General features: G+C 38.9%; 1 protein-coding gene across 1 annotated transcript in view; it reads left to right on the top strand.

The window, feature by feature from the left end:
• The window catches only part of LOC122811974 (protein phosphatase Slingshot homolog 3-like), a 1030454-nt gene that overhangs the window by 534399 nt on the left and 469382 nt on the right, over window positions 1-26673 (top strand). Inside the window, exon 7 of the mRNA XM_044084176.1 lies at window positions 18352-18546. Within this exon, the coding sequence (XP_043940111.1) occupies window positions 18352-18546 (195 nt within the window). The remainder of the gene's footprint in view (window positions 1-18351; window positions 18547-26673) is intronic.

The raw sequence follows: 26673 nt of genomic DNA on the forward strand, positions 1-26673 counted from the left end.
GTGTAAGCCCTTAACAGAATGTAATTAAACACATTGTAAAACAGCAGGAGGGCAGCCATGTAGCAGTGAAACTTATGACCTAGCACCCCAGCATATCGCAGATGTAGAGGAAAGGAACTAAGGGACAGTAAGTTTGTACTCAAAATGAATAATAAAAAGCAGGAGTATACAAACTACCTATTACCCATTTTTCAGTCCCTCTCTTTATTGTCAGAGACATGGTGGCTGAATTGTTTCTAGTGTTGGATGGTGTTCACAGCAGGTCATGATAAAACTGACTTCCATACTGGATATGACAACAAAGGTGGGTTGTAAGTAAACAATGTGCAGAATAAAAAAAAAAGTCTTCTTGTTGCCTGAGATCCAGCCCTGCTAGTCAGGTAGGAGAAACATAGTGTAGTGGTATTTGCCTGCAAGTCATTCCATAGGTTCATAGGTTCATAGGGCTGTACTAGGCTATTGGCCCTAGGGCCTATATAAGCCTAGCCAAGTAGATACCCTGGCTTTTGCCTCCCAATACATTTATTTTCCTGTGCCACTGTCGAGCAGAGCCACAGAAGTTAACCCCATGGTGAATTTCCTATTTCCCATCCAATCAAGATTTTTCTTGAAGAGTGCTAATGAGGACCTTTGTTTGATATAGATAGTTTTTATAGAGTATGGAAAGTCTCTAGGACAGGAATCTATCCCTCCAGCATGTTATGTTTATTGTGGTGACAAGGTTTAGGGCCCTAGAGCGTGTAGCTCGGAGTGATTGGGATTTCTTTAAGTGGAGCATGTCCAACAGCTCTGGGTTTGACATAGCTTTGTATGTTAGGCAGAGATCGCCTCTGAGTAGGTGATATGTGGCGGTGTAAAGCTGGAGATTTTTGAGATGGTCTGCATAGGGCATCTATTTTAGGCCAGTAATCCTCTTTGTGAGGTATTTCTGCGGTCTTTACAGTTGTAGATGTCTTGTGAGGTACATATCAAAAGGGGCATTGTAATGTATAATGGGACCAATAAGTGACGAGTAGAGGGGAACAATGACCTCTTTTTCCTGGATGAGAGACCTTTTTGTGATGAGGTGTGCCACAAAGAAGGATTTCACAACTACCATGACAATGTGATTATGAAAGGAGAGACTACTGTCCACCTGTGTCCTGAGGTCTCTTATCACACTTGCGGTGTTAAGTTTACTACTGCCTATGTGGTGGTTCATGGGTACAGAGTTTTTACCAAAGGAGATGACAATGCACTTTTTGTCATTGAGCTTGAGGCCATGACTTTGACACCAGGCATCTGTCTCAGTGAGGCCCTTTTGTAGGATGTCCACATTGTTATGAGTTTCGCTTATTGCTTCTAGTTTGCAGTCATCTGCAAACATCGTTAGCCAAAGACCTTCTATGTGTTAGCCTGTACTTCAGAAAAGTAGATACCAAACAGGAGAGGACCCAGGACTGAACCCTGTGGTATTCCACTTGTCACTGGTGTGAAGTCAGATTTGGAGTCTGCTACTTTCACAGTCTGTGTTCTGTCAGTGAGCCAGTTGGCAACCCATCTTGTGACATAGGTATTTATACCTAGTTTAGTGAGTTTATCTATAATTCCAGAGTGGGGAATGGTGTTGAAAGCCTTGGCAAGATCGACATAGGCTGTGTGAACCACCTTACCCTTGTCTACGGCTTTGGTGACTGCTTCAAAGAAGTCTATCAGGTTTAGGAGACATGATCTGCCTTTTACAAACCCGAACTGGGTGGGGTCCTGAGTTTGGAGATTACCAATGTCTGTGTTTATAAGTTCCATGACGATTCTTTCCATGGCCTTGCAGACCAGGCTTGTCAGGCTAATGGGGCGGTAGTTCCCGGGGACCGTTGTGGTTCCCCCCTTACTGGAGTGGGATAATTGTTGCTGTGCGCCATTCAGTGGGCACAAAGCCTGAGGTGAGGCTATGATTGAACATGTGACTTCGGTGTGGTGCCAGTTCGCTATGTATTTCATGTAGAACGCAGCCTGGGATGTTGTCAGGTCCCATGGATGCTGTGTTGTTGGCTTTGGAGAGTGTGGTTTTTACCTGTGCAGCCATAATTACAGGAACATTGCATTCTTCCGGTATAGAGATGGGTCCTTTAGGGGGTGAGAAGGGGGTTAAACTTAGCACTGAACCTATCTGCCAGGATGTTGGCAATATCAGTTGGATCTGTATATTTAGTGTCGTTGTGCTGTAACTTACAGCAGGTCTTAGTGTTGCCATTGAGATTCTTGACATAGCTATAGATGCTTTGTGGTTGTCTTTAGAATCAGTGGCCATTTTGTTTTTAGAGGTAATGATATCTGAAAAAATGCAGTACCCACTGAAGGAGCTTCAGTGTAATGGAAAAATCAGAGAGTTAGTAGATTTGTGCTTTTAATATATGGAAGTTACTTTAGCATGCAAGCTGCATTAGCTGATCTTTGATGTTTGCTATGAAAAAGAGTGGGTTAAATTTTTAAAGTAATGCTAGTACAATGATGCTGGTAGGTGATATTACTGGAGTCCACATAGTGGCTGATGCAGTACAAAGCAGAAGATTGACTTGGCATCCTAATTCTTACCACTCCTGTATCATGCTGCTCCAAATGCATTCATTTGACCCCCCTTTCTTCTTTCTTGTAGATCCACTAACTTGTTTTTAATCACGAGTCACACACAGCTTATTTTAATGTCATCCTGTTTCTTTATGCTCCTGGCTGTTTCTTGCAATTGAGGAGCAGAAGCATAGCTGGTTCATCCTGTGCCAGTACCCCATACTAACACCTCATCTTAGCTCTTCAAGTGAAGAGAAAAAAGAAGTCAATCCTCTCCTTCCACACCAACCAAGGTGGCCAGATACATGACACCCCCCCCTCCTGCCCCAGACAAATCAGGTCACATTTCTGCACCTTGCTTCCAACCATTTTTCATTTTAGTAATTTTAATTAAGAAAAAAAACCTTTATTTCTTTTAAATGGTAGCAAGCAGTTGCTACAGTTTAGACCACACACTTAACGCTACAGTGCTCAGGTTTGACCACAAATGCAGTACCAGCTTTTAAAAGGTAGTGCACGTTAGAGTGATCAAGATCAACTGATCATGCCTCCCAGCACTTCACTTTGCACCTGTGGCAGCTGTCCCTTCACCCCACTATGTGACTTCTGAGGAACAAGGGGCTGCTGTAGATGGAGAGCATGAAGCTTGGGTTGTCAAGTCAAAGACTACTTACATTTACTCCATCTTCCTACCTTTACACACCTCTGTCCATCCACTGTAGTGTTCTGCCTCTGAGAGAGAGAAAAGCATGAACCCATACCTTGGACATGTTAAAAAAATAAGATTTATTGTAATGTTAACATTAATAAACATAACATTTTTCAGGACTTGCACCAAATGTAGCATACATTGCTGCTGAAGAAATGGCATTTTGTATATGCTTATGTATGCTGTGATGCCCCTGCACTGGCCCAGTAATCAAGGAGCCTCAATCCTCACCACTGACAACAGTGGGGAACATACACACTGGGAGGATGACAAGTACACACGCAGCAAAGTGCAATTTCCCTTAAGAACACAGAGAGATCACAGTCAGTCTGGGGCTGGTTTCTCCCTCTTTTTCCAGATCCCCAATAAGATTCCTCCCTGACACAGCTGTAGGGTTGAGATCTCAGCTGAGTTGCCAAACCGAGATCTCCAGTACCCCCTCTGTCTAACCAGTGCTTCTTGTCCCTGCCCAAGTAGCTGACAGGCAAACTATTTGAGATTTGATTTATATACAAACACACACACACTCTCACTCTTGGGAAAGGCTGGCACAGATTTACTAGCTATGCCCCCTTCTGCCCAGACTATAAGGTAGTTCTGACTGCCACCAGCCACTCTTTATCAGCTACTTTAATACCCTTAAAGGGTGTCCAATCCTACTGTATAATGTTACTATTAATCCAAATAGTAGTCTGACCAAGAGCAAGGCTATTTAGGAGTGGTCTATACAGTGTCACCAAATAGTTATGCAAGTACTCTAAGAGCTTAAATATCTCTAAACAGACCAGCCAGAACTGAAAGGGTTAAATATATTTAATAATAAATAATACAAATACAAGACAATACTCAGTAAGTAATCCGTTACATCAGAGTTCAAAATCACAGGAAATATTTAAAACAACATTGCAGGACAGTCTCAAATAAATAAAGAAAACATCTAAGCTATACTTTACTATATTCCTGTCTGAATCTAAGAGTTACTATGTCCTAAAAACTTACTTACCACAAGGCAAGTGCAGATGTGGTGAGAGTGGATGTTTCTAGGTCAAAGACAAAATACAAAATGCCCTGTTTCTCTCTCTCAGAGAGTTCTTAAATTAAAATCAAATATCACTGATGGGTTAGCTTGGATTACATCACTTTTTGCCAGACTTTAGTTCCCAAGCTAAAACCCGAGTGTCAGAAACTACCAACATTTAACATCTTTCTGTGAAAATACATAGCCTTCAGATGTTTGCAACTGCTCGAGGACATAAAACAATAAAACACTTACAAAACAACACTGAGAGTCCCCTAATGTAGACATCCTGTCTCATGTTGACTGAAACTGAAAGATAACTTTTATAGCACAATCGTAAAACAATTTAATTTCAACTATTTTCCTGAAGTTTTGCAAGTTAACTGTCTATGTTCTAGTTCCCACTGTTAAAACATATACATTTACACAATTACAATAGTTTATATACATTTCTTTTCTAAGCCAGCAGGACATGCTGTTGTTACATTTTAGTTCAGTATGTAACATACAGTTCTAACACAGTTATACCACAAGCATCTTACATGATGCATGTTGGCATTCACAAATGAGACATAACCACGTACAAAATTCCAGATAGCTGTCTGTCACACTTTTATATAAGTCATATTAATATTATCATATGACATATACTTATTTACAAAATTCCAGATAGCTGGATTGGTAGTATTTCCTTCTATTACATTTCTTTATAAATCATATTAATATTTAGAAATGACATAGAATTATTTACAAAATTTCAGCTAATTGGTTGGCAGTGGCAGGATATCCACATTACATATTAATTGGTTTGTAGTGGTGGAATATCCACATATTAGGATATGATTCAGTGGTGTGAATATTGAATTCCTGTAGCCTGTAAACAGTGGTCACTAAGAAAAATGTTTGTACTCTCAATCAGCCACACAGGGAACATTGAGAATTTCATATCACAATTGTTTTATTTATTTATTTTGATAGCTTTGTTATGGAGAGCAGGCAAGCATATCTTCAGAAGAGTATGGCAAGCTGACAAGGAGCCAGTTGGCTGTGATGTGCCAAGACAAAGGACTGGTGCATGCCAACCTGACTAAAGCAGAAATTATTGTAGCTTTTAGTCACAGCTGCATCACAGAATAGCAACCAGGAGGACAATCAGACTGGCCTTGGGAATGTATGGACATCTCAACCTTTCCACAGAGGACTTAAAAATCCATCTGGTGTTAGAGACTTGAACAGCAGGCCAAATGTTTGGAAAGAGAAGCAGCAGCAGAGAGACTGAGACATCTGGAAGCTGAGGACAATGAGAGGCAGAGGAAACATGAAAAGAAGATGCAGACTCTTTGCCAAGGTCATGGAGGTAATGGGGAAGGGAATAACTGAACCCCAGAAGCCACAAAGGTCAGTAAATTTCTTCCACAATTTACAGAGGGTGATAATTTTGATAGTTTCATTCATATGTTTGAGAGGGTATGTAAACAGTATAATGTTGACCAAGGGCTCTGGGTATGGTTCCTGACCCCGTTACTCCATGGTAAAGCTGTAACTACTATTTCTAAATTGTCTGATACTGATTGCTTAAATTATAATACAATCAAAAATTGTTTGTCAGAATGTTTTAAGTTAACATGTGAAGCTTATAGGAAAAGGTTTAATGAGCATAGACACATGGCAGATGAAACTGTGTGTGAATATATTGTTGAACTAAGCACTTGTTTTCATAGGTGGATGAGTGGATGTCAGGTCACCACTTTTGAATGGCTGGCAGACCTTTTGGTGAGGGAACAAGACCTTACCACTTTTCCTGAGGACATGAGAATCTGGTTAGCAGATAGAGAATGTAACACAGCAGAGGAGCTTGGAAAACAGGGAGCCCTATACCTAGCAAGCAGGGAATCACTGCACAGGAAAGGGATGTCCAGTACTGCTCATGGGTCTAAGGGAACCCATGGTGGGCAGCCTAGGCCACCCCAGCACAGTCTGCTAATAGCAAGGGAAGCCACTAGTCCATGTACACGTCCATGACCAAGGGTTAAATATTTTAAATGCAACCAATGGGGCCATGTAACATTTATATGTCCACAGAGGCAAGGTGGGGAACCAGCAAGTGAGAGTAAGTTGTCTGGAGACAACAAGGGTACCAAACTACCACAAGAGATTATATCCTATCTTAGTAGATGGAAAACAGGACACTGCTAAGAGAGACACAGCCTCTGACCTAACCATTGTGAAGCCTGCAATGGTTAAAGAGCAGCAATATTTGCTTGGGCAGTCTACTCCAGTCAGAGCTTTAGGAGGGACCCCATTCCAAATACCTCTGGCTAGGGTTCACCTTGACTGGGAGGATGAAAAAGTAAGCCAGGAAGTAGTTGTATTTGAGGATATCCCTGCAGATGTCCTCTTTTGATAATGCAGTACCTTGTGTACTTGCAGCCAGGACTGGGAAGGTGGTTACTTCAGGGAGAGAGCTACCCTGTAGCAGTGATACTGAAGGTGAACCATAGCTGCTTGTAGATATTGATGTTCTCTTGGACAGAGTGACTGCAAGGGTAGAGGTGAGTAGTAGTAGTACCCAGGCTGACAGTGAGGTACTGCTGTCAGAGGATGCCAAACTTCCTGAAAAAGAGGAGCCTGGAAGGGTTACAATGAGAGAGTCGAGACAGGGTCAACTCTCAGACCCTACATTATAAGGTCTGAGGGAGGTAGCCAGTGAGGCACCTGATTTTCAATGGAAGGGGGTATCTGTATACTGGGACAAAGGGTTATTGTACAGAGAGTGGACCCCAGAGGGAGGGCTAGAGGGCGAGAGAATACAACAGTTGGTAGTGCCCAGAGCCTACTATCTGGCACTTCTAGCCATAGCCCATGATATTCCCTTTGCAGGTCATATGGGCAAAGTGTACAAAGAGACATATTATGCAGAACTTTTATTGGCCTGGGATTTCTAGGGATGTAATGGGGTGTGAGCAGTGCTAAAAAGGAGGCAAGGCAGGAGACAAAGTGAGAGCTCCTTTGATGCCTTTGCCTGTGATTGAGGAGCCATTTCAGAGGGTAGCTATGGATATTGTGAGGCCTCTGAGTACCCCAAGTTCCACAGGGAAAAAGTATATCTTAGTGGTTGTGGATTATGCTACACGATACCCTGAGGCAGTGGCTCTGTCCTCCAGTGAGGCAGAAAAGGTGGCAAATGCTTTGTTAGAGATTTTCAAGCTGGGTCGGTGTCCCAAAAGAAATACTGACTGACAGAGGTGCTAATTTCATGTCAGACCTGCTGGCTTGTCTGTGGAAGCACTGTGGGGTGAAACATCTAAAGACCACCCCCTACCATCCCCACACTAATGGTCTTTTTGAGAGGTTAGACTCTACACTCAAGACAATGCTACGGGCATTTGCAAACCAATTTAAGAGGGAGTGGGACAAATATTTGCCCCATCTATTGTTTGCTTACAGACAGGTTTCCCAGGAATCCACAGGTTGTTCACCCTTTGAGTTGCTGTATGGGCATAGGGTGAGTCATTTACTTTGGATTGAGTGGGAGGGTGAGTGTGAATCCCACAAGGAGTCTTTTGTGGCATATGTCCTAAACATTAGCACAAGGCTCAGGGAACTCATGGGCTTTGTCCATGAGAACCTGGCAAAACCCCAACAGCAGAAAAAGGTTTGGCATGACAGGTATGCTCGAGCTAGAGAGTATGCTGTAGGGCAGCAGGTAATGGTTCTCATTCCTGTCATACACCAAGCTGCAGGCAGCTTGGGAGGGATCCTACAAGGTTGTAAGGTAGGTCAGTGATGTTCACTACATTGTAGAACTGCTAGGCAGGAGGCAGAAGTACAAACTGTACCATGTTAACATGATAAACCTTACCATGATAGGGAGGCCCTGGTGCTATTTGCAGTACAAGGCAGGAGAGGAGTCCGAGGGGAATCTATGGCTGCAGGGATCTAACCAGGAAAATCCCAAATTACTATGGTGGAGCCTAATGTTGCAGGCATGTGATGGGACAGTGTAGCACTGTACTGTGGTCAGAAATGCCAAGGCAGCTGGAATCTCAATACAGGGTATGGGGTAGTGTATTCCCAGATAGGCTCATCCTCTTAAGCAGTTTCTGAAGGGTCATATGAAAAACTAGCTTGATTTTTCATGGGGGAAGAAGTGTGACAAAGGTAAAGACTGCCAGCCCATTTAGCTGGAATTTTGTACATAATTCTGTCATTTGTGAATATTAATATGAGTTTATAGAAATGTAACAGAAGGAGATACTACCAGCCCAGCTATCTGGAATTTTGTAAATAATTATATGTCATTTGAGAATATTAATATGATTTATACAGAAGTGTGACAGAAGGAGATACTGCCTGGCCAGCTGTCTGGAATTTTGTAAGTGGCTATGTGTCATTTGTGAATGCCAACATGCTTCATGTAAGATGCTTGTGCTACAACTGTGTTAGAACTGCATGTTATGTACTGAGCTAAAATGTAACCACATCATGCCCTGCTGGCTTACAACCGAAATATATATAAACTTTTGTAATTGTGTAAGTGTAGATGTTTTATAGCGGGAACTAGAACATAGAGGGTTAACTTGCAAAACTTCAGGAAAATAGTTGACATTAATTGTTTTACGATTGTGCTGTAAAAGTTATATTTCCTTTTCAGTCAACAGGAGACCGGATGTCTACACTAGGGAACTCTCTGTCTTGTTTTGTAAATGTTTTATTGTTTTATGTCTTCTAGCAGCTGCAAACATCTGAAGGTTATGTATTTTTACAGAGAGATGTTAAATGTTGGTAGTTTCTGACACTGGGGGTTTAGCTTGGGAACTCAAGCCAGGTGACAAAAAGTGGTGTCATCCAAGCTAACCAAGCAGTAATATTTGGTATTAATTTAACAGCTCTCTGAGAGAGAGAGATACAGGGCATTTTGTATTTTGTCTTTGACCTGGAAACATCCACTCTCATCACATCAGCACTTGCCTTGCTGTAAGTAAGTTTTTAGGGCATAGTAACTCTTTAGATTCAGATAGGAATATAGGGAAGCATAGCTTAGATGTTTTCTTAATTTATTTATTTATTTGAGACTATCTTGCCATGTTGTTTTAAATATTTCTTATGATTTTGAACTCTGATGTAACTGATTACTGAGTATTGTATTGTTCTTTTATTATTTATTATTAAATATATTTAAACCTTTCAATTGTGGCTGGTCTGTTTAGAGATATTTAAGCTCTTGGAATGCTTGCATATCTAGTTGGTGACACTGTACAGACCACTCCTAAATAGCATTACTCTTGGTCAGACTACCATTTAGATTAATAGCAACATTACACAGTAGGATTGGACACCCTTTGCTAAAGGCCTTAAAGTAGTTGATAAAGAGTAATTGGTGGCAGTCAAAACTACCTTATAGTCTTGGCAGAAGGGGCACAGCTAATAAACCTGTGCCAGACTTTCCCAGGAGTGTGTGTGTGTGTGTGTGTGTGTGTGTGCATGTGTTTGTATATAAATCAAATCTCAGAGTTTGTGTGTCAGCTACTTGGGCAGGGACATGAAGCACTGGTTGGAAAGAGGGTACTGGAAAACTTGTTTTGGCCACTCAGCTGAGCTCTCAACCCTAAAGCTGTGCCAGTGGGGAGTCTTACTGGGGATCTGGTGGAAGAGGGAGAAACCATCCCCATACTGACCACGATCTCTGTGTGCTCTTAGGGGAATTGCACTTTACTGTGTGTGCACGTGTCATCCTCCCAGTGTGCACATTCCCCACTGTTGCCACTGCTGAGGATTGAGGCTCCTTGATTACTGGGCCAGTGCAGGGGTGTCACGTATGCATGTGCAAATAATTTGTACATGTGTTTTGTAGCTTCTTGGGGGACAGCTTGTGGAAGTTTAATTGTAAAGGGATTGAATGTATAATAACCCTGAATAGGACAGGCCCTTTTTTCAAAAATAAGAGGAGATGGAAGACCATATCAGAAGTAATGACTTGGTGAAAAGGAAGAAGAGGCAGTGATCAGGACCACATAGGTAGTAGCAATGTGTTAGGGGTTGGACAGTATAGTAACATTCTGAGAGCTACTACCTGTACGAGGAGCCAGTAGTATGAGAAGGACAATTAGGCCATTCATCTACTTGGTCAGGAAGGTGGGTATGGAGCAGGGGAGAGTAACAGTGGAGGGGAGGAGATCCTTTGAGCAAGAGTAGCTGCTCAGCAGGAAGAGGTTTAATCTTAGTCAACTTAAAATAAAAAGGGAGGACTGGAAAGGTACATTCAAACAACTTTGCCTTTAAACTAAGAGGTCAAGGGTGAGAGGTGGGGAGGTAAAAGCAATTAATGAAAAGCAGACCAAAATAACAAGATAGAGTACTAGGAAAATAAGAGAAAGCAGAATAGGAAGCAGCAAACAAAGATAGTAGAATGGCAGTTGGTAATGCCTCAAAGAAAAAAAAAAACAATATGGATGGTATGGAAGATAGGGTGGGGGTGGTGAATAAGGAAATTAATGGTCAGAGAGGGAAACAAGGCAGAAAAATGAATGGAAGCCTAACAAGAGACAAGTAAAAGAGGCACTTGTGAAGACAGATTCAGAGGAGAATGCACCAAATTAATGAAATTCAGGATAAAGAAGACAAGGATGGCCATTAGAAAAAAAGGCCATAGGATGGCAAGAGATCAGGAACAACAATGAAGACATGAAATAAAAGGACAATGAGATGAGAGGGTTTGAAAGGAAAGAGAGAATGATCAGTTGATGTTTAGCAGTGCCATAAGCCAGGATGGAAAGATGGCTGAGTTGGGATTATGGGACAAGGTTGCACCAGAGTACAAGATGTTCAGGAAAGACAGTGCAGCTAAACATGGAAGGGTAGTAGTGTATGTAAGGGAGGGGTTAGAGGTGGTAGAAGAAGATGTGCAGCAAGTACAGACCATAAAAGAATGGCAGGGAAAGGGATAGGCAGATAAAGAAACAGAAGTAAGCTTTCTAGTAGCACAGCTAGTTGGAACAAAAAGGAACAGCTGGAACAATTAATATAATTTCCAAGGCACCTGATGCCAGTATGAAGGATAAAAAGATAGTCAGGAGTAGAACTTGGGGATAGGCAGAAACGAAAGTAGTCAAGACTGGCAATTGCATTTTTCAGTGTTGGGTTGGTTTGAACAACGTGTATTGGCTGAAACGAACAAAGGAATCCTCCTCATTGTTATGTTCTGTACAGGAGGCACTGAAGCATAGGTAAAGGCTTTACTTGCCCATAGTGATGATACAGCATGCTTTGCACTGACAGTAGAAAAGGAGCCAGGAAAAGTCATAAACACCAGAACCTTGTAAGGAGGATGAGCATGGTAGAATGGAGATTCATACACAGTAACCTGGGTATGGGATGGGAATGCAAGAGAGACTGGAAGCTATAGGCCAGCATGAAAAGTAGTTTTGGTAGGAATGTTAAAATCAAAAAGGGTCATCAAGGTAATAGAAAACTGGTTTGAATGGGAGATAAGAAGTGGACAACTGGTAGCGGAAAGGAAGGTAATTCAGGGACTGGGAGGATCATTTGGTAGCATACATGGAGAGTAGAAGTAGGGCAGTGAATTGTGCCAAAATGCATAAAAGTTAATGAAAAAAGTTAGTAGCAGATTCTAAAGAAAGGAAGACCACCTTCATGTATGAAAGGAAAGAGGTGAAACTGGAGATTGCTATATTCGCTTGGGAAAGACCATCTGTTGCTGGATTTGAGAAAAGCAAAAAGAAAAAAAATAATGATCACATAATGTACTCCAACCTGTTGTTCGTAGACTATACTCTCACTAGACAAGCTTTAGTGCCATTCTTTGCACACATATGAGGTTTGATTGTGAATAAAGTAAAATAAATAATGACCACACTGTCGCTAATCTCTCTGGGAGCTTTTATGCACACTTTTGATCAGTTACAGTTTTAGACTAGGTAGGGCCCAGCTCAGTAGTTGAAGATGTGTTCCTCCTTCTAAGCCTGTGTCATAATCCCTTTATACAGCTAAGGGTCTGTGAAAGAGGAAACTACAACATCTGGATAAAAGCCACACAGAGACAAGGAATATATGCAAATAACAAACAGAAAAAATCCCAGGGAAGAACTGAAGCAGAGAACAAAGTACTGTGAGATGGTAATGCAGTTCACTGCATCATTGTGCCAAGGATCAGTTGCTGTCACACACATTCTCCTCAGACTACCACGTGGCCACTTATTGAGTTACAGTGCTAATGTTTCAGTGTGATGTAAAATGAAAGAAATTATACCTAACTTGTTACTTTTGCATACATTGCAACACTTCCCCCACACAATCATTTTCATCCACAGACAGCTCCAGTACCCATCAATTGAAGTAATTTTATTGACTGTGAATACTTCAGGTGTCTGATTGTATTAAAAATGTCTACAGTATATATTCCAGCTGGATTCACAAAAATACATACTAGTTCCAGAAAGTCTAAGTAATGACTACTTACTTCTGCAAATAATAGCATGGTTAGTCACTTTCATTTACAAACAGCCCCATATACCCAGGAATTAAAGCTACTCTGTTGACTTTGCACATCTCAAATGTCTAATTGTGGTAAACAAAAAACACAAATTGACACAGATTTTCTTCTACAAGTAACCCCTGTACCCAGCAATTATAGCCACTTTGTTGACTGTCTACACCTTTCATATCAGGTGTAATAAAATAATTGGCCACAGTATTTTATTTCAACTCTCCTACACACACACAAACACTAGTACCTGACAATTACAGCCACTTTACTAACTCTGTACACCTCAGATATCTGACTGTCATCAAATGAATAAATAAATAAATACATAATGAATACCTATATTACTTTATTTGTGCTACATGCATTACAAACCTCTATCCCACACCCTTACATGCACACAACATATTAAATTATAAAAAAAATTACATACTGTGATACTGTAGGTTGTGATGCTGTAATTACATATAGGACTATATCACAGTATTATACAGATGACAATAGCACCAACAACCAGAAGAATTGGACATATCTGCAGTAGACAATGAATAAAATAGTTTGCAAAAAATATTTAATTAAAAAAAATGTTTTTGCTCTACATTCATACTGGAACATCCTCTTCATCTTTGTTTAATTTAATTTAGGCTACCTCAAGCATCGGTCACCTGTGACTGACCCAATAGGGAACAGCTCTTTGGTGCTTTGAGCAGCGGTTCGGGCAGCCTTCTCTAATGCACTGTTTCTGCCACCCGGTAAATGGCAGAAAGATCTGTAACAATACATACTCATCTTATTCCCTATTTTTATAAGTTTAATTATGGGTAGTTTTAGAAAACAGAGTAACCTGATTTGTTTTCCAATTTTTTTAAAGGAGTCCACACATGTTCAGTAGCATGCAGAGAATTCAGAGTCCATGAAACAGGCAAGTCAACTTTTTTTCCGACAGTTTTGTTTCACTTAAAAGTAATACTATCTGACAGTTTTACTTTCACTGTCAGGGGTGCAGCCTAGCAGTCAGTACCATGAACTGCCCCTGGAAGAGACCACTGTGTTTCACTAGAGACGTAAAAGAAGTACCTGGAGCAAAGGAATGGGGAGGAGAATAGTAACAGTAGAAGTCAAAGGTGATTAGAAATACCAAGGAGAAGGCTGGGGAGAAAATTAATGGTAGGTAATCAGAAAAAGGCTTAAGTGCATAAATGAATGAAAGAAAATGAAAACATAGCTTTAGAAACTACAGAAGGATGACAGCAAATACTATAAGGATGTTGACAAGGTAAAAAGTCTTCAGTGTTTTGTCTCCAGAGTTTCCACAAAAGGAGAAGAAAGTACCAAAGTGGCAAGATGATAAGGTGGGAAGGGATGCTCAGATAACAGGTGGTGCCATACCAAGAAAATGCAGAAAAGGTCGTAAGATGGACAAAGCCCTGTGGAACTCGGCAAGTGTCTTTGCAGATATAGTGGCAGAACTCTTCTCAGCATGTAAGCTGGCAGCAGTAAGGTTCTGTAGTATTGTAAAGATGCCACTAGTACCACTACAGAAAGGGGGGAACCACAATTTTTTCATGAGATTACAGATCTGCAAGCCTCCATGCAGTATAGGGAAGGTTAGTGAGAATATTTTGCAGGAAAGGCTAGTTGGCCTCCTATAGATAAACATACTAAAGAATATGAATCAGCATGAATTTGTGGCAAACAGGTCATGTACGTGCAATCTGATTTAAGTAGAAATGCTTGACTGTAAACCAGGCACAGAGCTGAAACAAAGAAGCCACCTGATTAGTGAGTAAGGCAATTCATGCACTTTTTAATCTAAAAGTGAAAGCTACCTTTCCGATAAATACACAGATCCTGTCTTTCAGCCTCAAGTAGTACACGATGTTTGTATTTATTCAAAAGTTAGCTTTTTATTCTTATGTTTAGTGATTTTTTATTTGTATGTCATTTTAGTATTTAGTATTATTACTATGTTTAGTAAATGTTTGAATTTCCTTATTCATCAATTGGGTAACTTCGTAGCTGCAGCTTGTGACTGATTTGTATGTGAATTGTGTAGATTTGTTGAGACTATTTGCCTTTCTGCTTTGGTAAACTTTGGATTATGCTGGCATTTGGGAACTCAGTGAGTGTTGTATAAATAGACTTTTGTAAGGTCTTTGATTTCAAACATGGGACTGACTGGAAAGCTTAAGGAGCTTGGAGTTGGAGAAGTCAAAATCAAAATAAACGTTATTATCAATCAGATGTACACAGCAATGCAAACTGAATGAAATTATGTTGTTTTGGTCCCCATGTAAGACCTAACAATGAGCACATACTTTGAATGACAAGACTAATACACATACAGTAATAATTAAAATATTAACACAATTGGACAGGAAGACATTAGACAATATTATACCAGAAGGTATTGCAAGACTATGACTTCACATTGTGATTGCACTTCATCAGTTGTAGTATGATTAATTCTGATGTTCATATTGCACATGTATGGAGTGGTGACTCACTCCTGATTATTGCACATTTAGGAAGTAATAGCATAAGAAATCAGGCTAGCTATACCAGTTATTGAAGCAATTTGCCAGAGTGATTACTGTAGATGATACTTCATAGCAAGTGGCATATTGATCTTATTATTCACTGTCATGCCTGGCATTCAGGATGGATGGCTAGAGAAGGCTAACAGAATAGACAGACGACTGACTGGGAGCTAGGAAATGCAGTGCTGTATTTAAGGGGTCCTGTCAAAAGTGCAGATGGAGAGTGGGATCCTGCAAGTATTAGTCAAAGACTTGGTGCATGTTAAACATCCTGGAAGGATTTGAGGGCATGCTCAGCCTGCTTAAGGTTATACTACATCAGTAGAGCTTGTGGAGTGGGAAGTGATAATCCTACCAAGGGCTATATGGAGACTACTGGATTTAGTGGAGAAGTGGCAACTGAGATTTAATTCATAAAATTGCAAGGTGTTCTTTATTATTAAATAATAAATTATTATTATTGCAGTAGCATTCCTAATAGGTGTGAATTTGTTGCAGGCAGATGACTTCTAGAGCAGTGTAACATCTCCCACTGTGGACCTTGTCTCCACTGTCCACTGAGGATTTCAGTCTGATGCTTGGTAGTAAAGAAGACATAGCCTTACCATTTTTTCCACAAGAAGGGCATGTTTGCTTATTCTCAAAAATTATTTTGGTTCCTTCTTGGTCATTTCAAATGGCAGTAGATACTCAGTTTGAGGTATTTTTTCATTTTGATTATTATGTTATGTAGTGCTTGCTGTTGCTTCTTGTGACTAACTGATTTTGGGGAAATGTTTCAGTGATCTGTGTAGTATGTGGTGGAGTTGTTATATGCCTCCATAGTAGTCCATTTGCCAGTTATTTAATTTTGCTTTCCTGTAGATGCCTTCTATCTTCTATGCATCAGTATTCAAACTTGTTCTTAAGGGGGGCCTCCATCATAGACCTGCCTTGGATACCTTTTCCTCTTGCGTGGGACCTTAACTTTGTCAACATACAGCTAATTGCTGTTTTGGTAGAGCCTGATGTCTCAGCTGCACTGATGTTCCCCTCCTAGAAGATACTGCTTTTACTGGTTGATACCTCTGTTAGAAAAATCTCTGAGCTACAAATCCTGCTGCATAAAGAACCTCGTGCTGTCTTCTTTAAGGGAATGGTAGCTCTTAGGACCAGTCTTTCCCTTATACTTAAGGTGGTTTTGAAGTTCAGTGTAAACCAAAGCTGTCTTTTACCTAAATCCTCAAATCAAGAGTTGGAGAATCTTGAATGTTATGGCTATTTAACTTTGGTATTACACCAACAAGAGCCAGTCACTCAGATCTGCTTTTTATCTCCTTCATGCCAGGAAAATGGGACAGATCTGTGACTAAGCAAGTAGCTCTGAAAGTGGTTTGCTAACTTCTTCTCTTTCCTCTATGAATGTCAGGCTAAAGTTTTATCAGGATAGGCAAAGACTAGGGCAGCTACTACTATTACTATAGCAGCCTCCTTCAGAAACATTTCAGCTCAGAGTCTGTTAGGCAACCACTTAGAACAACTATTCATAACTTCTGTAAGCATAACAAGTTTGACTTACAGTCCAGAAACAAGGCAGTCCATCACCCCTGTTTTGGGCAGCTCACTTTTTTAGTGGCCCTTTCATGTATTAGGAATTCTGCTACAGTAATGTCCCTTATGATGAACACAGTACAGATGTGTGAGAGTAACTTGCTACACCTGTGAATGTTTTTACAAGAGAATTACTGCTACAGAAGGGGCTTCACCTAGCTTCTCTGTTTATCTTTTCTGGGCTGTAATTGCCTCCTCTAGAAATTCTGTGGAAAAAGTAAGTACCCAGTAGCAGAGTATTTTTCTTGAATTGGGCAATTTGAAAGCAATGCTTTTCTTATCCTTTACAGGCTTTTTGTTATGCAGCTTGGACGTTGCTGCTGGTTTTCAGCCAATTAAGACTTGGCTTCCAAACTTTAGGTATGCACTGGATGCCTTCCCCAGAGATCTTGGCCATGCTTGTTGGTCGTTTATTCCAAATATAAGATAGCATAAGCTGCTCTTTATTTACAACTGAATGTTCTGAAGATGCCCTTGATGTGGGAAGGAGATCAGATTCACCCCCGGGGATGTTTCGCTAATTTATTTATATTAGGACTATAGCTGTATCAGTACTATTCTTCTTTGATCATCCATGGTTATGACAAGTACTGTCAGACAACTGTACTGTTCTTCACCAGTAAGATGATAAAATATTTTTGTATGGGAGGAGTTTATTATTTATATATTGGTATTTGTTTACCAGGATCATCTGATTGGGTCTAGAATGTGACCCCTCTACAGCAGAAGCCCAGAGAGAAAAACTCCGTATGTTAATCAACAAAAAGAAAAGTGAAGCTATATGAGTGACAGTAATGGAAGTGAAGTAATGAAAATGCAAGAGGAGAGATGCAACAGTTATAAAAAGTTAGAGAGTAAACATAATCAATGTGTGCATTCATTAAGAAGATTTCTATATCTATATGAAACTGATTATTGTTTATATAATAACACCAAGGTAGGTAGTTATGCAAAAAATCAAACTTGCTATTATGTATAATGCTGTAGAAAACAGTTTATGCAATTTGCTGCACACTGGTTGATATAGTGATATTTTCTAATGTGTATTTCTAATGTGACATGTAAGCTGATGAAGTTGTAAAATGTGTACTATTAATACCTTTGTAATTTCTTCCTGGAGACATCTTTTGGTGAAACTGGTAAAAACATTAGCTTAGCTGTGTGTCAGCCTATTTTTAAAATGAAAGGAAGAATGAACTTATGAACATGCTGGTTGATTTTTTATTTAGATTTTTTTTTTTTTGCCAGTGCCCTATCCCCTTCCCACTTGCCCTCATCATTAGAGCTGTAGCCTTTTGAAGGTATGCCCTGAAGGAGCTGACATTCTGTTTTGGTTGTGTGCAGTAACCCACAGCCCGAATCTGGTCTCAGAAGAAAGAAAAATCTGTAGTAAGCATTAATGTGAAATAGTGTCACTTTGTTTCATGTCCTTTTCCCACCATAGGTCTGTGCTGCAGGTGCTACACAAGTCATGTGAGGAGGCCTACAACAACTACTACATCCCAGGAGGCAGTGCACTGTCATGGGCATCGTACTATGAGAAGTGCATCATGTCGGACAAAAGCTGCATAAATGAGTGGAAGGCCATGTCAGACTTGGAGTCTGTTCGTTCTGAAATACCATCCATGTTCACAGACCAGTAATTATCCACTCCATGTTGTGTATATATATGTAGTTTTTCTAGGTTAAGAAAATTAATATGTTGTATATCTAATTAGTCTTTGAGTGTGTTTTCTTAGCTTTTTATTTTCTGTTAAATTTTCTCCAGCACATATTTGTACACCATGTTGATTACTTCTTCTCTGACAGAGTTCTCATTACATGGTTTCTGTTTCATTTTCTGGACTTTCTACAGATGGTGTAACTCTGTACTTGTTTGGTTTTGGTTTCTAACTGTATTCTGGTGCTATGGTCTCTGCTCTTGTATACTTTTGCTGCTGCTAGAAATAACAAGTGGAAACATACTGTTGGTGTTCCTTATTCTTTGCTTGTCATTGTGCTTCACAGGGAGTGTTTGTAAGTAAAATGTGTTAAAAATCACTGTAATCTGACATGTACAAATATGAATAAATGAACAGAGGTATTATGACATCACATACACAAGCAATATATATATATATATATATATATATATATATATATACACACACACTAGAGGTGAATCCTGGTAGGAATTTAAACCGCAAAACAGACCAGCTATTCATATGGAAGGGAAACTAGACTGGGAAAGGTGCATACCAGCTGTTATGACTTGGAAGAAAGAAGTGACGATTCTGAGGGTGTCAGCATCTGGAAGGTATCGTGTGAGAGGACCTAGATGCCATTGCCATGTAGACTGCAGTGGTGCAGGAACAAGGGCAAGTTGGGAAACTGTGCAGCAGTCTCAAACAAGGTGCCACATCTCTTGCTTCTTTGAAGTTCTTATTAAAGGCAATCTACTGTAGAACAGCCAAACTCTAATTTAAGGATGGGGTGATTGAAGGAAATGCTGAATTTTTTGATTGCTGTGACCGACCTGCTGGGGTGGAGGCCTGTTTAAGGTAGAAGTTTTGCAGACATCCTGACGACAGGTTGTAGGTGGAAATATGAATATGGAGAATTCTACAAAGCATGGTATACATAAAATGTCTAAATGATTTATGGGTGAAAAAAATAGCTAATTTATGAGCAGGGGTAAACTGTGCCAAAAAGCAACATGAAATAGTGCTGAAGAAGAATAGCGTAACCATTCAGGATGTAAAATTCATAGAAAATTGTCAGTATTAAACCCAGCAGTCATATTAGCATGAAGGACCTACGTATTGCTGTTGCTATGGGACAAAGACAATGTAGGATATTTATTTAATGTTGCTTTTCGTTGAGTCATGATATTACAAGCACACTGTGCTAAATGGGCTTAATCTTGGAGTTGCTTATATTAGACAAGAACCCCCACCATGCGTGGTGGTGGGGAGCAGGTATGGAAGACCTAAGTCACTGTAAAATATTGGTGCAACTTAAGGCCAATTTAATTGTGTTAACTCATAGGATTGCAGTTTTTGGAAAAGGGCTTTTGAGGAAGGTTACAGTAGTTACCGTATTCCATTGTAACTACCTCAGGAAGAAGATGCAGTGATAGCTATAAGGAGGAGACATGTCTGCCCTTTTCAGAGACTGGGAAAACCCGATGGTGTCAGCAGTGATGCTTTATGTGAGAGGGAATAAAAAGGTCCCAAATACACAGGAAGAACATAATGAAAGAGAAGTGCTGTTTATTATCTTCTGTAGGAAAACTGGGTAAGCCTTCTGCATTGGGTGTGTACAGTCCCAGGTTCAAGAAACGTAGCTGAAATAAGCCAACTATTTAAGGCTTGTAAAGGGGGGGGGGGCTTTCTGAGCACAAACGGCCAAGGTGAGGGAGGAGTTACAAAGGCAGCAGATTGTAAGGAATAACTACTTGATCCCTGAAAATGCCTAATCAGAGACAGAGGATTCAAAAGACACTGAATCACTTAATTGCAGGATTATGGATCCATTGAATGGACTACTGAGTGAGTGCAGAAAGAAAATCTGCAGAGGCATTTCAGAGGCAGGAGAAAAGTAGAAACAAAGTTATTTTCTTGTTTTAGTTCTAGCTCATTGGGAATGAATGCACATGCTGGATGTTACTCATAACATTGAAAATGTCACACATTCACATGAAGTCTAAGCAGCTTAAAGTAATTTAACATCTTTAATGAGAAATGCTCTTGAAACACCAGCAATAATAAGTCTACTTATTTATATATATGTGTGTGTGTGTGTGTGTGTGTGTGTGTGTGTGTGTGTGTGTGTGTGTATGTGCGTGCCCACTTCTTCAAATGATCGAAATCTCAGAACATCGAATCACTGACTTGTGAAGACCAGATGATCGAAGTTTTGACATATCGAACCTTGTGAATGGAGATCGCCATGCAGTGTGGAATGGGAACTTTACCGTTCTCTTCACTGTAGTAGATCTTGAAGTTGGTATATTTAAGTAGCAGGGGGTATGGGGGTGCAGGGGGCTTGCCCCTTGGAAAAAACGTGAAATAAGAAGTTTTCATGTTTTAGATTTTGATAATTCAGGACTTTGATCCTCTGGTCTAAGATTATCAGAGGTTCGATGTTCTGAAATTTCGATCCTTTGAAGTAGGCCCATATATTTATCTGTCTTTGTTTAACGGGAAAGTTGTACTAGGATTGAGGCCCAGTCAGAGAAGCTGTATAGTTATAACATTTGCAATTACAGAAAACATTACAAAATACATAAGGTAGCATAGTAGGAGTTTTTCAGTGTACACATTGCACTGTAAGAAAAAAAAGTATAGTTTTTACTTTACATACATATATTAACATATTGTGGCGTTTTTGATTGTGAGTCTGGTATGTATGGACATTAAAATTGTATGTACAGTTTACAGTCTACAGTTGAACTGTCAGACGTATTCACTGAAATTGAATATGTACAATTACTAGAAGGAGGGATATATGTTTAGAGGTATGTTAGAAGTACGTTAGGATGTTATGACATTTAACTACTGTAAAAAAATATATATCTATATCTATCTATATCTATATATATATATATATATATATATATATATATATATATATATATATATATGTATATGGCTCATATCTCTCAACCTGTTAGAGCAAGAAATCTGGACAAAGCCATAAATAAAAATGGGACAAAGGCCCAAAGTGGAGACAATTTTTAAATATTCTTGCAAACTTAGAAAGTTGATAGAATAACAGGTTTTACACTAGCATGAATTTTCTGAGGGGTATGAAGACTGAAACTCAAATATCTGTCATTATTTTTTAACTTCAGTCATTAATGATTTGCTACTAATTTCCCAGAAAAACCACAACTGAATGAATAACAGACCAAAAATATGAGCCAAAAATCTGGACCTTCTTCAAAAATCTGTACAGTTGACAGGTATTATGGCTTATAGCTGAAAACATACCTCTCAACTGTCCAGATTTTTGCCTCATTTTTTGGTCTATTCCTTGTAAAATTTGTGATTTTCTGGATGTTTTGGGCAAATCAGTGAGGACTGAATTCACTAAATAATGACAGCCAGTTGAGTTTCAGACTTTTCATATCCATCATAAAATCCATGGTAACACAAGACCTTTTATTCTAGCAACTTTCTAAGTTTATGTGAGCAATATTTAAAATTTGTCCCTATTTTTGTGGCTTTGACCCCCATTATTTTTGGCTTTGTACAGATTTTTTGTGCTAAGAGGTTGAGAGCTGAGGCTGTAAAGCATCTTTCTAGATAAAAAAAATTGATGAGTAGCTGAGGGGTTGGGATGTGCTAATAAAAGCATGTACTTTGGCCATTCATTCATCTTAACAAGTCAACTATCTCGGTTCCAGCTAGGTTAGCTATCTAATAGTTGAGATACTATAGTAACAGGCTACAGTTATCTGCTGGAAAGTTAGATATGCCATCTTAGTTCAGCATATTTTTGTAGTATGATTCAGTACACCACAGTGTTCACAGAGATGTTTTTGAAGAACTTGCAGTAACTGCAGAGACCTGTGGGACCTGACAGTAAATGGAATATGTTTTGCTATGATATGAGAGAGGAAATAAACTGGGAGTAATGCATGGGTCTAGCTGATAATATTAACTTCTTCCTTACAGATTAAATGTAGGAGTCCTATAGTTTTTGAAATACTGTTTGGGTGGAATTAGACATAAGGACATTTGAGAAAAAGCCATGTTGAGTGGCTTGATATAAAAAATGTTAGTCAAGGTTTGTCAGTTACTGCTAGTAGTAACCTCCTAATGTATTCAGCACAAATCCTCATCTAAGACAGATACTTTATGTTGAATACATCTCTGAAACTGTCATAAGCAGGGAATATACAGTGTAAAAAGATTTTTTATTTTCTGGGAGTGATTGAAATGGATAGGACTTCTGATTTGCTGATTTGAGTCAGATAGACTGCTTCACTTCTGCAAGTCCTATTAAGTTTGGTCAGGAACTAAAGATACACACCAAATTGAAAACAGCAAACACTTGAAGTAAGAGTCAGGTTTCAGTAACAAGGAATCAATTATGGCTCTGTTTTATGATTTATTGAAAGTTCATTATGTTATTTTTTAACCTATAAAATAGGGTTTTAGATCCTTATATAACCAAGAGTTTATTTCTCCATAGGCCTAAGTTTTTTTTTCCATCTCTGGTAATTGATAATTCATTAGTAAATAAAAATGGCAACTGTAGCAGTAAAATAAGATTTATTAACACTCACTTCTAGTACCTTGGAAAACAGCCTTCAACAGAAGTAAGATACAAAAAACGCACACTAAATATTAACACCAATCAAGTAAAATAAAAACAAATCATGCAATTATATTAAATGCAAGTAATCTTGTTAGTCAATAACACAAAACGCACATCGGGAGCCAGAGTAGCTGCTGCCACACAAGTTTTCAAGAATACAACAATATTTACACCATCTTTAGATTTTTCTTGCCCTGGTAATGCCAGTTTAAATATGTGTGTGTGTGTGTGTGTGTGTGTGTGTGTGTGTGTGTGTGTATATATACATATATATATATATATATATATATATACATATATATATATATATATATAAATATACATATATATATATATATATATATATATATACATATATATATATATATATATATATATATATATATACATATATATATATATATATATATATCTATCTATACACACACATATATATATATATATATATATATATATATATATATATATATATAGGCTTACTATTGAATTAACAAAACTGCATCAGTTGACCAGTCAGAATGTCAACTTGAAATGCTGAATCTGTACCGTCAACAAGGCAGCCAAGTTGAAAATGAATACATTTGACACCCGTAGTTCGATGTATTTGACATAGCAGGAGGTGACATCATTCACCCATGCTATGCATCTTAACATACCGTGACATTCCACATTCAGCAATACGTGCATTTTACTACTTTGCAGGGGTAAGTTCCCCTGGACCCCTCACACCCCCTGCAAATTATATATACCAACTCCGAGATTGCACTACAGTGAGGAAATGGGTTAATTCCCTGTTCCTTACTGAACCACAATCTCCATTCACAATGCCAAACTCTGATAATTGACCTACACTACCCTTTCACTGTAGTGTAGTTGATGCTTTCTTTCGACCACATGGCAGTCAAGCACAGGTACTTCACAAATTCAATAGTAAACCACATATATATGCACACACCCATATATATAGATAAGTTTATTATAATAGCAACCGTCAGATGATTTTTGCAATCGGGATGTCAAAATATTTGTGTGAAAAATACGATGTCCAATGTTTAATATGTTGAATTATGTAATGGTTTTGCGAATTTTACATTACTATTCCAGATTTGACATCCACCGTAATGAGTGCAAAAAGACCTGAACGTGAAGCTTATTACATGTTACAATACGCCTGTATACACACAATCGCTACTACACCTATCGTTGCAAAATTGCCCTAAGACATAGGTAAGATGCAATAGTGAAAAGGCCAGTTCCCGAACTGTGCTTCACACAGTAATAGGAAGGTATCCATATTGTGCAGCGTCAACCTTCCATAAGTATCCCCAGCATGTTTTAAACACTGAAAATGCCAACAAAGTAATGTAAATAGACTCGTGCATGTCCGGCACTGAAGTGAACAAGTAATTAGTTAAAAAGAGCAGTGATTTGCAATGAGCTGGACAAATCTCTCAGTAGTAAACTGCTCTTGACATGCTAATAATTTCTCAAACATTGCTTCTTTGTCTACCAATCTACATTTCTTAGGAGACGGAGGTACACAGTACAACATTTTATTTTTAACATCCTCATATGATTCTGTTCCAGCGTTATAGCATATAACACATCCAAAGTATATAATTGTTTTTTGCCTATCAGACTATGTAAATGACGGTGACAACCTTCTATGGCATTTTGACTGCGGGGTTACCCTTTGTTGCAGGGATCCCACTGATTCCAGAATGTAATATCAAATAACGGAGGCTGCTTCTTAAGTACAACTTCGTATGCCATATCTTTTTGGCCTAGCCAATATATAATTATGCTTGAAGAAGTCACATAACTCCTTTTCTGTATCTGGCATTGTTGCTTCAATAGTAGTAAATGTTGGCAGTACATTCTCAGGAGACACAAATGCTAATGCCGGAATTTGTTTGCATAGTAAAGTAAATTTAGTACTGTTGCCAATTTAGTCGCTGTATCTGCTGTCTCCATAGGATTAGACATAGGTGGAACCAGTAGCCTTTAGGCACACTTTCCTGGAGATTTCTATATATGCTGTAATCCTCACCCTTCTCAAAATCACTTAGCACCATTTACAGTTTCAACACCAACTCGAACTGCTCACGCAGGAACACAACTGTTTTCCAAAAGTAATCATAACACTCCTCAGTTTTTGATGGCAAAATACCATAGACAGCCAGTGTAACCTTAGTTTGGGTACCTGTGTGTATACAGCAATGTACAGAATAAACCTGTTTACCCTCCCTAGTACTGATAGGGAATGTGCCATCCACTAATATAAATTCAGATGCTCATAATCCCCTCAAATTACCTTCAGTTGTTAACACCAACACTTCTGCACTAGTGCTACAGATGACAGTGTGTTTTACAATTAAGTGACCGTGTTTAAGTGGTAACATAGCAGGTGTCAAATCTTTCAAAGTAGATAGTCCTGTAATAGGAGTACCATGAGTTTTACATCATATTCTATATACGGACTGCTTCAATGCCTCTGTATTACGCATTGTTGTCACTTTGTCTGTAGAAGTATCTGCAAGGACCTCAGAAATTATTTTACAAGGGTCCTTTAGGGTTTGTTCAGCTCTATGTTTAATTTTTTCACAGACCTTTAATTGTTCAATTATAATTATTATTATTAATTGTTTAATTGTTAATTGTTCGCACTTTATTATATCAGGCGCTTGAAAGTTTGCAGTACTTTTAAGGAGAACATCTCCATCTGGCTCCATCTACTACAGTGACACAACAGCCTTTACACTTTGCACTACTTTTCATAATACAAGACCAGTAATGTTTTGCCTCCTTAGTCTTTTCTAGGTAATATTGATATCCATCAAAACAAAGTATTTTCCATCCTTTTTGTGACATTACGCAGTCATATTTTAAGCCAACAGTGCCAGGACTACCTTCAGCAAGCTCTCCACTCATATTCACTGTATTCTACCTCCATAGCGACCACAAACATAATTCAAGCCTGCTTCCAGCAAATCATCTGCAATACTGCTTTACTACATATTGTACACTTAGCAATATTTGATTGTTTAACAAAGGTCCAAACTATCTCAGCTGATTTTCTTTATTAGGCATGACTATGCATATCTCTTATCCTTTTAAATTTTCCCGGCACTGATATTCAAGGCCATTACGTCCAAGGGATATTATCAAAAGCAGTTTAAGCGACCACAGTATGTTGAACTGTACCTTGATTTCCACTTGACATTCAAACTTTACCCTGTCGACAGTCTCATCTTTTCAAAATTATTTTTAACATTACGACTTTCTATCACAGGTACAACGCCATTGTCATGGTTGGAATATTGATAGTAAGCTATTATATATATATATATATATATATATATATATATATATATATATATATAATAAAATATATTTTAGTACTGTGGTGGTGGTGCTGCGGTAGCGTTGTCGCCTCACAGTTAGATGTTGCCCGTTCGAT

This window comes from Protopterus annectens, chromosome 9.part0, assembly GCF_019279795.1.
Source record: "Protopterus annectens isolate FY-2018-M chromosome 9.part0, PAN1.0, whole genome shotgun sequence".
Taxonomy (NCBI): Eukaryota; Metazoa; Chordata; order Ceratodontiformes; family Protopteridae; genus Protopterus; species Protopterus annectens.